The sequence below is a fragment of the Populus nigra genome, chromosome 5 (assembly GCF_951802175.1).
Source record: "Populus nigra chromosome 5, ddPopNigr1.1, whole genome shotgun sequence".
In the NCBI taxonomy this organism is placed as follows: Eukaryota; Viridiplantae; Streptophyta; class Magnoliopsida; order Malpighiales; family Salicaceae; genus Populus; species Populus nigra.
The window spans coordinates 21,702,439-21,716,762 of record NC_084856.1 but is presented as its reverse complement, the minus strand read 5'-3'; the positions used below and the strand labels follow the sequence as shown (position 1 = coordinate 21,716,762).

Here is a 14,324-nt window from a genome sequence, read left to right as displayed (position 1 = left end):
GAGAGATGGGTGATGACAGGTTCCTTGATGCTGTGCCTGACACGACAAGGTCTCTGAACTTCCAAGCCATCGACGTTAATGAGTTAAAGAAAGGGTGATCAAATCCTTTGCGCAAGCAAACTAGGGTTCTACAGCCATCATGGTCATTTTCCCTTCCCTTCCCTTTCCTTCGACATGCATGAATCATGATGTTTTGTTTGTTTGCTTGAGTCTCGATCGGGGCCTTATTTAACTATAAATTTCTTATAGTTTTTTTTAATTAAAAAATGCTCAAATTACTCGAGATCTTTTAAAGAAAAAAAGGTTGTTAGTGTTAGTTGAGCTATCATTGACAAAATTGTTTAAAGTATTTTTATTCTACAGTCAGGCTGCGCACCTTAAACAAGAGTCAAGAAGGGAAACACATGTACTCTAAGGCGGCTTCCATTTATTTGCAGGAAAGTAGTTTTTTTTTGAAAAGTAAATTCTGGAAAAGTGAATTCCGGAAAAGTATTTTCCGATGTTTGGTAATGTAATAAAAAATAAGTTGGAAAATACTTTCCAGTGTTTGATTATTTTATGAAAAAAAATCATGGAAAGATGGTAGGAAGATAGAAATGGTGGAAGGAAGAGAACTCTCTTTTATATTAAATTACTCTTACAAGATAGAGAGGTTCATAGACTTTGACATCCATTACAATATTCAACATGTTTATTGGATAATCATTTTATTAATTTTCTACATGCATATATGCATAGAATAACTAAAATAATACTATGAAAGTAAGCTTTAAAATTAATTCAAGCACTCTCTTTTAATTTTAAAAATCTTACAATCCTTGAATTTTGAAAATATACTGGAGAATAATTTTGTTGTGGTTGATGCATCTTTTAAAACGCAAAAATAAACAGGAAAAAAATAATTTTGTTGTGGTTGATGCACCTTTTAAAACGCAAAAATAAATAGGAAAAAAATAATTTTATTGTTATTTTCATCATTTTTTATAGAAAATAGACTCTTTCTTATTTTTCTTTATATGTGTCTCTCTTATATCACTTTTATTTTCTTGTAAAAATTGTTATATTTTTCTACTTATTTTATTTTGACTTATTCATGTTAGGTTGCGGTCTTCTTCTTATCATAACTTTTTAGCCATTTTCCATCCCTTTCTTTAGATAAAGCCCCCAAACTCTTTCTTTTCTCTTTTTTTTTTTTTTTTTTTTTCATATGTGATCTTTGTACCGCATCTCTTCTATTAGATTGAATTAGCTATATTCTAAAACACTATACTAGATCAAATTAGCTCAAATACCATGTTAGAAAAAAATAAAGAAGGAAAGCATGGCATAACAAGCATCCCATTCACATCATATTTTACTCTCGTAATAGAGAAGTTCTATAGACTTGAAGTTAGATTACTGGAAAATATTTTTTTTAGTTTATATAGAATTCTAGATATTAATCATCATATCTACATACATTAAACACTTTTAATGTAGACTTCAAAATTAATTCCAACAAAATTTTCTGAGAGGTAAATAAAAAGAAAAGGTTTCTATGTAGTGAACATAGGATAGGGATCAATACATTTTGTTTCATAAATATGGTACCACACAACATGGCTTGCCTTTGCATTCTCTGCATTGAAGCAAATTCAAGTTTCTCATGTTTTACGTTGTCTAATTACACACAGTGCATTTATTACATTAAATTAATTTATGTGCTTTAATCATGCATTTCAATATTGGTATGCAAGATAGGCTGACAAGCACACCTTTGACAAAAGTTATTGGAAGGCCCTATTGGCAATTGAACCTCAACAATGAAGGTTGTTAACCTGCTATTTCCTGTGTTTCTTTCTTTCTTGTTTTGTATACACGACAGATATAAAATTTTCTGCCACCGAAGTTAAAATTACCACAAAAAGGAGAAGTATCTGTGGTGGAATTAGTAGCGAAATTTTGCGATGCTTAAATGGTTTTGGATGAGGAAGGGCTTGATGCAGAAGAGGAGTTGAACAATGCTAGCTCTTTCTCCTGCTGTTCCTTGAGAAAGCTCTGTGCAGTTGCTGTCACAATTTTAAAGAAGAAGGTCGTGAGCATGAGGAATATGACCGTGTTCCATATTGAAGCAAATGAGAAGTCCCATTTTCCCACCTGAAGAAAATAATAATAAAAAAAAAATGTCACTTAGTGCACATAAGAACATGCACACAACCATGGAATCTTGAAATCGCATAAAATTGCATAACTAGATCAGTTAAGCATTGCATCTTGAAATGCCCCTAGGTAAAGAGCATCTTAAGACTAAATCTACGCAACTCTGAGAATTCATCCACATGAGTAGCATGCACACACAAACACATGGTGAATAATGTAACGCATATCATGCTTAAAAGTGCAAGCAAACCTCAGCAATCAAGGAGATATAAATTTATGTCCATAACTATGCTTTGAACGTTGCATAATCAAGGACTAGAATCGAACTCCGTGCTTTGATGCTGATGCCAAAGCACAATGGCAACCAATGTAGGAAAATACGTATTCTGATTCTATAAGATATCTTACCGCAACATTTGAAACTGTAGGTGTGGGTGCCATATACTTGTTTCTAATAATTTGTAGTTTTGCAACGAGTTTTGGCAGAACTGTAGCGAGTCCAGGGACAAAGCTGAGCAATCGAATCATCTCATTTTCTATTAAGTCAAGGAGTTGATGGTTGCATACTGAGATGATAAAAGCTGTCTGCAACAATAAAAACAACATAAATAAAGTCAACTGGCAACCAAATAAAAATGAGAACGCAAAAAATCAGGAAAAACTTGGAACCTGCAGCAACCACGAATTGGATATGATACAATGTGCTCGCATAAGTAGCACATGCATCATATCAAGTAGCGCAAGAAAATAGAGCATTGCAAACCTGAATGTGGGTTTTGATGATTGCCTTTCCAGTCAATGTTGCGAGGAAGAACTTCCAAAATGGAATTCCAAATTGCCCACACAAGATACCTGCAAGGTCAAAAAGAGGATTTGGCACCTGCAGCACACCATTTTATCAGGAAATTGCAAATTCAACTAGAGTGGTGAGGGCTAAGCCATCAGATTGTTGATCAAAAAGACTTTTCATGACAGAATATGGCCAGAACTTGGCAATTGCATTTAGGAAAGAATGGGGAGTAGAGGTATGAATACTTGCAACAGCCAACATGGGAAAGAATTTCTGCTAAGTATATCCTATATAGACATGGAAAAAAAAATCCATATATGCAAGGAGCATAATCTGTATTATTTCAATTTTCCTCTATGACGACAAAGTACATCACTCTGAGTTAAATCAGGCAGAATAACTGCAGCAGCAACTCTCATGCTAGTAAAGGAGATCATCATTATGATTCTAAGGTCTCATTACAAAAAGAAAGAGAGACAGTTACCGAAGCAAGAACTAGAATAGTGAAGAAGTTCATATACTGCAAATGTGAAAGGAGCCAGTTCTTAATCTGTTTCATTTGAGTGGCCATGATTGTGTTATCTTGTTCTGAAGAAGATTCAAATTCTTTCATGACTTCCAGCTTGCTACCTGACATGCTAGCTGCGCACACATTTCAAGATAAACTAAATAATCAAAATCATAGAGCAGTGAAATGAGCAATGCCTGCTACCTTGTAGCTACAACAAAATGATCATGCAATTCATGTCATGCAGTTCAGATAATAGAATATGTTAACGGGGGCTGAATTCCCTTCACTTGTGAGTGCCAAGAAACTCACAGGAAGAAAAAATATTCAATAGAGACCACTAATATACCTAGGCACAAAATGAAGCACCTTATGTCCAAAATAAGCTAAGCCCAACAATTACCAACCAATCAAATTTAATATTTCACCATGCTAATTCCCCCAATCATTCTTGTACGAATATTACGTGCACAACCTCCCAACATAAAGGCATTCTTGGTTATAGTGTCACTCATAAATCTATATTCACACAACAATAGTTATTACTACTATCGAATCCCAGTCAACTAAAACTCACCAATTTGGGCACAACATTGAAAATTCATAAAAATTAAGCAACATTAGCCATAAAAGATAAAGAGCAAAGAATATGCTGCAGTGGATCAAAGCATTCTTGGAAAAATAATCCAAGCATTTGATCTCCTCATACCTAACTTTAGTTTATATTCATTAAGAAAATTCCAACATCTAGGGCATATGAGTGCAGACCACAATCACACAGACATGGAAAGGGAAAATCATTCTTCAGACATTAGCATAAAGATATGAATCAGTATATTACCAGCTCTAGATATGAAATATGGAGGAAGCTCCCCTAGTGCAGTTCCAATGCCCCACAAAACAGCCTCAAGTTGAATCTGAGCCAAAATGCTGGTCAGTGGAATTCGGGAGCCTTGCAGTGATGAATACATTGGAGGCCCAAAAGAAGTGCAGTTTCTGTCCAGCCATGAAGGACCACTATGCAGTTGAATCGTATCATATACAGAGCTTTTTATATCAACGCGGCCACACTCTACAGCTTTGATTGTGAATAGAGCAATATGCGGACCTAAATACAGAACAAATGTATGCAGACCTGATCCTGCAGGACATGAAAAGTTTCAACGTTTCAAATACTTTCCAAGTAAATCACCTGAACATGATATTATTAGAAAACGAGAAAAGAATCCAGTTCTTGTGGCAAAATTTGTTGCTTAATCAGAAATAGAACAGAGTTTGTTGGCCAGACATTCCTTGTAAAATGTCTAACTTCTACATGGTACATGCTAGCTAAGTAGCTCAACACATAGCCATGGATGAGTCTAAACTCTGAAGCTCACATCTTTGAAACTTCATGTACATTATCATGCATGCATCAAGTTCATTATCATCTCTAGCTGACATGCATTAGTCTTTGCCAACCTTAGTTTTCTTTCCAAGTAGGAGGACTCAAAGTGTCAAATCTTATCTTGATTTACTATTCCCATACAACATTTAAGTAACCAGTAAACCTTTGCCGAAACGTTCCTTTCCATGTGTTTCAAGTCCACAAGAGAGTGTGTACAAGAAAGGCAATGCACAACAGAATTAGAGATAAACCTTAATTCAAAAGTATGAATTGTAATGATAATCCCTATGAATCATCTGGCCAAAATCATTAAGAAACCGCAGATAAGAAAACAAGAACAATTCATTTACCTAGACCAATTGACGATGCTACACCAAGTGCCGACCACCAGAGTCCAAATCGAAGATAATTAACAAGTTCAAGGACATGCTGTAGTATCAACAAGGTAAAAACTTGAAATCAGAATAAGAACACAGCCTTTAATTTCTATTTGAAAAAGGAAGCATTTTATGAAAGGGGAATAAGCTTAAATTCATAAATCAAAAACACCAGCCAGGTAATACTTTCTAGCAAGATCAACAATCCAATCTAGCATTTTCAGCAAACTTATCACCACTAGTTATATTTTCATGAACAGGTTCATGGACATGCTGCAGTATCAACTAGGTACAAAATTGAAATCAGACAGCTTTTAATTTTTACTAGAAAAAGGAAGCATTTTACAAATGAGGAAATAAGCACATAAATACACAAAAACAAAAACCACAGGAAAAAAAAAAAAAAAAAAAACACCAGCACTCAATAAAATCCACAAAAATCATGTTACCTCCTGATAAGGGCCATCTATGGTGATGACTAGAATCCCAATAGTTCCTATAAAGACACTAGTCAGAAGCAAAAGCCAGCCATTTTTTGCAAACAATCTCCGGACAAATTGAGCTATAGCCAATACAAAATATGCAAAGGTCTTTATAGGCTGTGTTGCTAACGTTAGATTCTCTAGTTCTTCTCTTTGCTTCTCTCTAATTCCTGTAAAACATAAACAAACAAAAAGATGAACCTTCAATCTACATTAAAAAAAAAAACTAAACTAAAAATGTCAAAAACCCTTCAAAAAAGAGTTTCTTAATTCCCTAAACTCTGGGCAAGTAAAATGAAAAGAAAAGAGCCCTTTAATTCATTTTATGAAAATATTAAACAAAATTCGCAAAACCACCAAAAGTTTCTTAATTTCCATCACTAATGCATTAACTAAGTTCTAAAAACCACAAAAATTCATTTTAAAAAAAAAACGCACAAAGAAATCCCAACAAGTCCATTAAATTTCTAATGAACCAAGCAGAGAGTCAATAACGAACCAGCAAGTACTTTACTTACTACAAATTGACATATTGTTGATGTCCTGCTCTTGTGTTTTCGGGATCTCCATTAATTGAAGGGGAGAACGTAAATCAACCGCTCTTTCTCTTTCACTCTCCTGGACAAAAAAATTCGATACCTTCTCAAATTCTACGTGTTGCCGTTCTGAATTTATGAAGAGATAGAGCCTTGAGAAGCGAGAAATTGGACGGTGTTGGAGAAGGAGCAAAGCAACCTCCTGCTGGAACTTTTAAAAGAAGAAAGCAACATCAGCGTGAAGGAGACATCGACAGAGACAGAGACGGTCGGTTTGTGCTTGGGATTGCTTATGCTTTTGTTTTGGTGCTTTTTAAATAAAGTTTGGGATAGCTGTTTCTATTCAAAACATTTTAAATATATTAAAATAATATTTTAATTTTTAAAATTTATTTTATATATTAACAAATCTAAAATTATAAATAAAATTAAAACAAAAAAAATTAAAATTAAAATTAAAATTATGATTAGAAAAATCCAGTTTCAAATAAAATTCAATTGAATTAATAAGTTATTTCATTGAATTTATAAAACTATATTTTCTCTAATTAATAAACATTTCCACTTTGTACATTAAAAAAATTAATAAATTTAAATTTAAATAAAAAGGTCTTTGTCAGAGTTGTGCCAATGTGAATTTATTGGGATTGGCCCATGAATCCCATAAATGTTTTTAATATTAAAAGGACTCATTAATTAGTATTAAAAATATAAACTATAAGAATTACGTTGCAATTAACTTTTTAAATAAAAACTTCAGAGTACCAGGGAGCAATATTCTATTTCAATTGAAAAATCAAATTCAACCCAATTGAATTATTATTTTTTATTTTAAATTAAATTTTATTTTTTTTAACAAATCTGATTAATTTTCAGTTTGGTTTATAATATTTTTATTATGTTTTCTTATGGCCTATACCCAATACTTGCGTCAGAATTTTAACCAACTCAATTTTTTTAAGCCAAAATCCTACTTTGGTTTTGTTTAGTATTATAGTTTAATCGTGATTTTAATTTAAAAAAACTTTTTAGTTTTGAAGTAATTTTTTGGTGTTTTAAATTATTTTAATGTGCTGAAGTTAAAAATAAATTTAAAAAAATAAAAAAATTATTATTTTGATATATTTTTAAGTAAAAAATACTTTAAAAAATAATCTATCACACTTACAAATAATCCCTTCATCTATACTTGTAGGTGTACACGAGTTTTTTGTGGTCAATGATATTTTTATTTTATTAGTAATGAATATTTGTTTTTTATTGATGTTATTAAGATGGAATGACTTTCCAACTCTTTTATAGAAACAAAATGATAAAATTTAGTGGTATAAATACCCTTGAATCACCTAAATAAATATTTATAATTTTTCTATTATCTGCATATATATATGACATCATTTTTTTTTACAGAGTATTTATTTCATATCAAAACAATAACAAACAATATTATTATTAGGATTTAATATTTTTTTTATATTTATATCATCTTATTTCTAATAAGATATCGATTTAAGTATATGAAAGTATCTAAACACACTAAAAGAGAATTGTTTTGGAAGTACTAAGATTTCTTCATCAAGTTATTATTTTTTTTAATTATAGAGAATATATCAAATAGCAATAATACTTAATTAAAAACTCGTTATCCAACTATTAAAAAAAACTTTAGAACCCGTGAGATTAGTTAAGGTACACGCAAGCGGGTCTGGACACCCACGTTAAACTAAAAAAAAAAAAAATTTATTTCTAAACATCTATTTTAGAATATCATAAATGTCTAAGCAAGATTTCATCTTGTACTTGTATTTAAATTCCCATGCCTTTAAGTTATTTATATAATTATAAAAAAAATATTGATTGTCTTCTTATAATTTATATGAGTTGGTTCATGTCATTTGGGTCAAAGGAACGACTCTATATTTGTTTAATTATTAGGTATGATTAGAGGTTTGATTTGATAAAGTATATAAGTCAACACGCTAGATGAACCGTGCCTAGTAACGAAAATATTCGGTTTAGAACAGGTTATGCTTTTGATAAGTTCGATTAACCGAAAACGGAATCGAAATATTGAAAACCGAAACCGAAAGCCGATAGCTCACCCCGGCGGGCACGCATCAAAAGTGGTATAACGTGTCAAGAAAAAGAGAAGAGACTGACTGTTGAAAATCTAGTCCAACCTCAAACAGTGTTAGATTCGCTTTACAAGATATCAACGGTGGAGAGGTCGGTCTCCTAAAGACAAAGTCAAAAGAAGTGAACAAGAAGAGAGAATTCAGTTCAGAAGAAATCCGAAAGCCGGAGAGAGTACCTCTTGTTACAGACTCTCTCTCTCTCTCTCTCTCTCTCTCTCTCTCTCTCTGGTGCGGCAAAGCTAGTGGCAAATTCTGATACACTTTTCACAAGGTTTCGCTACTATATCTCTGATTCTCTTTTTACATGTGCTTTTGGCTGTGTGTGGTGTGAAACGAACAAAATGTGAGCATTTTCTTACACTTTTATGCATAGCTAGGCACAAATACATGTGCTTTCGTGTTAAAGACTTTGGTTTTGATGTGGGTTTTTTATTTAAATGGGAGCTAGTTGGTCATTACCTTAAATGTCTCTGCTAAATTTGGTTTAGCATTAGTAGAATGATTCTCTTTGTTTTGTATTAAATTAGTAAATTCAATCAAGAAAAGGTTAATCTTTGCTGTCAAGGGAAGGTTTGAAGAGAGTGGAGTAGTACTTTATGTTAGCTAGAATTATAGGATTTTGTCAAACATAAAGGATGTGATTGCGAATTGTGGAATGTGAAAAAGGGATGGTCTTTTTTTTCTCTGGAAAGAAGAGAGCATAGGATTTTGCAATATGTGGATATTGGTGTTGTGGAAATAAAGAGTTTCTTTGGCACCGGTTTATTAGTTTAGAGTGGCAATTTGGGTTTCCGGGACAGGATTTTTGTGGTTGCAATCGTATTACATGAAGGGAAGTTTCAAGGTATTAAGAGGGGATGACAAAAGTTCTTGTTTATAATGTATATGAAGGGAGAAGTTGTGTGGGGATTTTGTTGTTGCAAGGAAAGGGAGTAGTGAGTTAAATCTGTTGGTTTTTTGCTGTTTTGTACTTTATATGCTTGTAAATAGTCTTTGTTCACAAGTCTCATAGTGACATATCAGCTTTCTTTTGTAGAATCTAAACTGAAGGTTTTCTTTGTCTAAACTTCTGCCAACTGTAATGCTCTATACATCACATATTCATATATTATCATTATCATCCTTGGCATTAAAATTGAAGAAATATTAGTATTACTAGGTTTCTGATTCTATTTATTTATGCGTGTGTTCTTCATGTGAGGTCTATGCTATCTTAAATTTGTTATTTTTAGGATACCCACTGAACCTATATTTATTTTCAAACGCATTTTCTTATGTGAGAGAGACATTTGTTTTGAGTTGAGTTTTAGAGTAGATGGCTTTTTCGCATAATCTAGGAGATTGTCAGAATCATTGTCTCTTCTAAATTTTGTTTGAAGTTTTGATCTTTAGCAATGACACCTAGTGAATGAGGGAGGAAATTGAAGAAAACAGGGCTGTGCTAAAGAAGCAGAAGGTGGTTAAATTTATGGAGGAAAAGCAATTGGAGAAGCTTAATGGAGTGGGAGAGAAGAAGGAACAGGAAGGGTCGGGTAGAGTTAGGTTGGTTCAAAAAGACTTTTGTTTCAGCAGTGGCGATTTCTATTTTTTCAACTATTTCCTTCAGTTCTGGCCTCCCAATCTTAATGTCAAAAAGTTTGAGTACATGATGCTACTGTAGTTGCTTAAACAGGGTCATTCAGAACCTGAGAAAAAGATTGGTTGTGGGCCATGCTTTCTGAGTCCATTTTCATCCAGTGCAGAAGAGTTGGTCCTTCTTCCACATTTGAGATGATGGCTTTGTTGATGATCCCAGTTTCCTGAAGAGCGTGGATAATATTCTTCCCTTGCCAAAGGACATGAAATTAAATTCTGATGCTAGCACATATTTAGGTGGTGGTAAGGGTCACAAAGGGATGGGTGGTGGTGTAGGAAGAGGTAAACCTAGAAACTGATCATTTCCTTTGATTTACCTGTGGGGAGAGGTTTCATAGCAGCAAAATGAGGGTTGCTGTCTTCAACTTCCCCTTGTCTGCATGTCAATGTGCTTTTATAAATAGATTCCACGTGGCATTGTCGTTTCAGTATGTTCCTCATCACCGAGAGATTAAACTGGATTATCCCTTGTACCTCGATAAACTCTTTTGATTCACTCTTCTTAGCAGACACCTCCCCCCCCCCCCCCCCTCTTTGTGCACGCGCGCGTGTGCGCATGCTCATATGTGTTTTTTTGGGGACACTTATATGCCTTTAGCTCCTTCACTCTCTTGTCCTGAATGAAATATAATGATGTATCCAGTCTCATGTATGTTACTATGTGAATAAACATGATGTGTTGACTTTTGTGAATTTTAACTTGCTCCAATGCATACTCTGATCCTTCATTGTCTGTTGATCTTAGTCATTTTGGATCACAATTTAACTATTAACCTTAATGTGCCTTCACTCCCAACACACTCATGCATGCGGACATATTTGGCTACTTGATCTTTTAAGTCTGTCACGTTGCAATGATCAAGTTATGTGATTTACATGATTACTTACTAAAGGTAACATTTGTCCATATTTCATTGATGCCTAAAGCTAATGTGTTATTAAGATATTGTACACACAGTTTGTAATTATTGTACATCTTGGATGGATTTATACTTATGAACAAGATGTGAATTTACCCAATTTGGAATTGGAAATCTCAAACTAGTCTATGCTCAGCTTTTGCTGCACCATCAAAGTGCATGTGTACTGGGAAGCTGTGCATAACTGTAAGCATGTTATTAAGAATGCGGTGCCCTAATGCTCCTCTATCACTGTCGTTCAGATATCATGGATCTTCAATTGCCAATGGAAAAGGTATCTTTTGGCCTAAATTCCACTGAGGAAAATAACAAGATAAATGTTGCTCTCGTGGCAACTGGCAGTTTCAATCCTCCCACTTTTATGCACCTGCGAATGTTTGAGCTAGCAAGAGATGCATTACAGTCAGAGGGATTCCATGTCATTGCAGCATACATGTCGCCTGTTAGTGATGCATACAAGAAAGCAGGCCTCGTATCTGGGGATCATAGGTTGCAGATGTGTCGCTTGGCCTGTGAAACTTCAGATTTCATAATGGTTGATCCATGGGAGGTAAACCAAAGCACTTTCCAACGTAGTTTGACTATTTTACAAAGAGTAGAGGGTTCATTTACTAATGGCATGAAGATGTCCAGAGAATCAATTAGGGTCATGCTTGTTTGTGGTTCTGATTTACTCCAATCATTTAGTATTCCTGGGTTTTGGATTCGTGATCAGGTGAGAACCATATGCAGCGACTATGGTGTGGTCTGCATATGTAGAGAAGGGCAAGATGTTAACAAGATTATATCTAATGATGAAATTTTGAATGAAAACAAGGGTAATATTAGAGTAACAAGTGATCTTGTTCCAAACCAGATCAGTTCAACAAGAGTTAGGGAAAGCATTTCAAGAGGGTTGTCCATAAAGTACTTAACTGCAGATGGAGTGATTGATTACATTAGAGACAAAGGTTTGTACCGGAACCAAGAGGACAAAAAAGATGATTTCTAATCATATCACAGCTTTGTTCATCAACTATATGTAAGTCCATATCTTGAGCAGTCATAATTACTTGATAGACGAAGCACCGGAACAGGAAAATACATCTGTAAGTTTGGTTTGTTCAGATTTATCACAATCTAAATTAATCTTTTCTTTTGAATCCTATTTTCGAACAAAGAAATATCATCCCCCGTCATGTTATGTTTAATGCTATGGTTGATCCTTTTCTGCTTGTTTGAATATGGGGGTGTTCTTCGTTTGTGTCATTCTCCTTTGTTCCGAGTCGAATCATCAAACTTTAGTTTCATGCGGTTTTCTGGATTCTTTGTTATTAAGATGAATTCATCAGGATTCAGTTGATTAACCCGCAAGTAATTCTGACCAGGTCAATAGTTTGGGCTCCAAATGAGACGGCTTGTGTTGAATTCTCTACAGCTAAATGATCATCTTAAGATACGGCATTCTGGAGCCAACTCATCCATCAATCTGGATGTAGATGGCTTCGAAGTGTTCTTCTTTCCTGGTTAAAGTTTTGGATAAGAAAAGAATTACGCGTGTTGAATGACGACAGGTCCATGGATTCAAGAACAGGGAATTCTAAGAAATACGTCTGGAGAATTGTATGCATCCCATACAGCAGCAGACTAGACCCATATTGACCAGGACCGGCCTCTCTTTTCCACGACCCCGTCAAGGTGGCTAAATCGAAGACTTGAAGACTCAAAATCACAGTTTGATTGGCTTGGTGATTTGCAAGTTGGATTCGGAAAGTATCCCAAGCCGCCTGCCCCATGTCTCCTAGCAAAAGCCATAATATAGCGAAATCGAAAGATACAACTTGCAATAACTCGTCAAAAAGAAACAGTGCAATTGGGAATAGCTTTTAATTCTTTATTTACGTGTTCGCACATCTCCATTTTAACAACTTGATCACTATCTACAAGTTGTCATTAAAATTGTTTGTCATTTGCAAGAAGGTGCTCCTTCTATAATCATATTTGTTAAATCTCTTCCTGTCAATTCCAAGATTTTTTTTTAAAATAAAATAAAATCATTTTAATAAAAATATTAGCTCAAATTAACCCTTTAATTTGATAACGTAGATTTTTTAAAAAAATATTTAGTCCCAATCAAGTCCCACAATTATGCCTACAAGTGTTCAATTTAAATGAGGCACGAAAACTACTATTATTCTTGCAATTTAATTCTCAAAATACTACTACAACCGTACCTAGTTTTTCTATTTCGATTGCAATACATCAAGTAAAATCTAGATGAACAAAATAAATTAGTAGATGTTTTCCTGTTTGGTGTAGTTGCGGTTGTTTTTCAAAATATTTTTTGTTTAGATATATATCAAAATAATAATTTTTTTTTATTTTTTAAAAATTATTTTTGAAATCATCGCATCAAAATGATTTAAAAATACAAAAAAATATTAATTTGAAGTAAAGAAAAAAATAAAAAAAAATTAAATTTTTTTTTAAATATTTTTAAAACACAAAAACAAACAATTCTTTAAGATTTTCTAGAATTATCTAAGAACACATACTTTCATATGTACACATGGATCCTTCAGTTGAGTTCTAAGAAGTCATCGGGACAACGTAGTAATATATCTGAGAATAAAGTTTTGATCTTCCCTTTCTGTTCTTTTTTTTTTAGAAAATAAGTACTATTCTATTTTGGAACATTTTTTTTTTATCAAACAAAAACTTTCTAAGAGCATATCAAGCAAATACTTGTGTATGTGAAACTTGACAAGTTTATTTATAAAATAAGGTGTTGGAATAATTATTCTTCATTGCCTTGGACAAAATGATTAATTTGTCACAATTCAATGATTAATTTGAAATATCATTCTTTATATAATTTAATGATTTTAATTTTATTAATATGATATAGTCTACAATACTATAAATAAGATAAATATTAATTATTCAAATAAAAAAATATTTTAAAAATTAAAAACTACCAATATATCTACAAGAATGACCCAACATTTAATATTGCTGGAAGAGCTATCTGTTAATTCTACAAGCACAAGCTAACTTCGAAGCTGTTTATGATTCTTTGACGCATGGTTTGGTAGACTTAACTAGCAATTACGTGAGTTAACGCAAACATGCATGCATATATATTGAACATTCAATCTAATTACGTGACACATATATTTACCTTACCATAGGATTAGAAATTATGTATTTCACAAAATGAAATAATGTAATGTAATTCTCTTAAAACAAAATAAAACTTGATTTAATCCTAAAAAATATATTTTAACTGGTCATATCCTAAATTTACTTTTCAGAGATCACCAGTTCAAGTTTCATAAATCTTAGGACCACTTGAGACTTATATCATTATTAATTTTATGGTCTCGTGAGATTAATCGAGGTGCAAATAAACTGGCCCGAACATCCATAATTACCA

The 14,324-nt window shown here is 33.2% G+C and overlaps 2 protein-coding genes across 8 annotated transcripts; one reads left to right on the top strand and one right to left on the bottom strand.

Moving 5' to 3' along the window:
* Positions 1-1,554: 1,554 nt before the first annotated feature.
* Positions 1,555-6,518, bottom strand: LOC133693224 (vacuole membrane protein KMS1-like). Of its 2 annotated transcripts, none has more exons than XM_062114400.1 (8): positions 6,202-6,518; positions 5,651-5,853; positions 5,175-5,253; positions 4,279-4,578; positions 3,414-3,571; positions 2,903-3,019; positions 2,548-2,724; positions 1,555-2,048 (listed from the first exon to the last, which is right to left on the bottom strand). In XM_062114400.1, exons 1-8 carry the CDS (start codon positions 6,251-6,253, stop codon positions 2,004-2,006), a joined length of 1,131 nt encoding a protein of 376 aa, XP_061970384.1. In that variant the 5' UTR covers positions 6,254-6,518; the 3' UTR covers positions 1,555-2,003. The 2 variants fall into 2 exon arrangements, with proteins under 2 accessions (XP_061970384.1, XP_061970383.1); XM_062114399.1 differs by having other exon boundaries at positions 1,555-2,136; positions 6,202-6,517.
* Positions 6,519-8,228: 1,710 nt separating this feature from the next.
* Positions 8,229-12,922, top strand: LOC133693850 (nicotinamide/nicotinic acid mononucleotide adenylyltransferase-like). 6 transcript variants are annotated; one of them, XM_062115191.1, is made up of 3 exons: positions 8,229-8,625; positions 10,097-10,271; positions 11,152-12,131. In XM_062115191.1, the coding sequence occupies exons 2-3, from the start codon at positions 10,193-10,195 to the stop codon at positions 11,898-11,900; spliced, it is 828 nt and encodes a 275-aa protein (XP_061971175.1). In that variant the 5' UTR covers positions 8,229-8,625; positions 10,097-10,192; the 3' UTR covers positions 11,901-12,131. The 6 variants fall into 6 exon arrangements, 5 of the variants coding, with proteins under 5 accessions (XP_061971175.1, XP_061971174.1, XP_061971176.1 ...); XM_062115190.1 differs by having other exon boundaries at positions 10,027-10,271; XR_009842186.1 differs by lacking the exon at positions 8,229-8,625 and adding an exon at positions 12,277-12,922 and having other exon boundaries at positions 8,635-10,271; positions 11,152-11,997.
* Positions 12,923-14,324: the final 1,402 nt, after the last annotated feature.

Excerpts from the sequence above, each read along its gene's own strand:
- LOC133693224 (XM_062114399.1), bottom strand. The coding sequence starts at position 6,253 with ATGGAGATCCCGAAAACACAAGAGCAGGACATCAACAATATGTCAATT. Across the intron at positions 4,579-5,174 it reads AGCATCGTCAATTGGTCTAG|GATCAGGTCTGCATACATTT; the intron begins GTAAATGAATTG and ends CATGTCCTGCAG. Across the intron at positions 2,137-2,547 it reads CTACAGTTTCAAATGTTGCG|GTGGGAAAATGGGACTTCTC; the intron begins GTAAGATATCTT and ends TATTTTCTTCAG.
- LOC133693850 (XM_062115191.1), top strand. The coding sequence starts at position 10,193 with ATGAAATTAAATTCTGATGCTAGCACATATTTAGGTGGTGGTAAGGGT. Across the intron at positions 10,272-11,151 it reads GGGTGGTGGTGTAGGAAGAG|ATATCATGGATCTTCAATTG; the intron begins GTAAACCTAGAA and ends ACTGTCGTTCAG.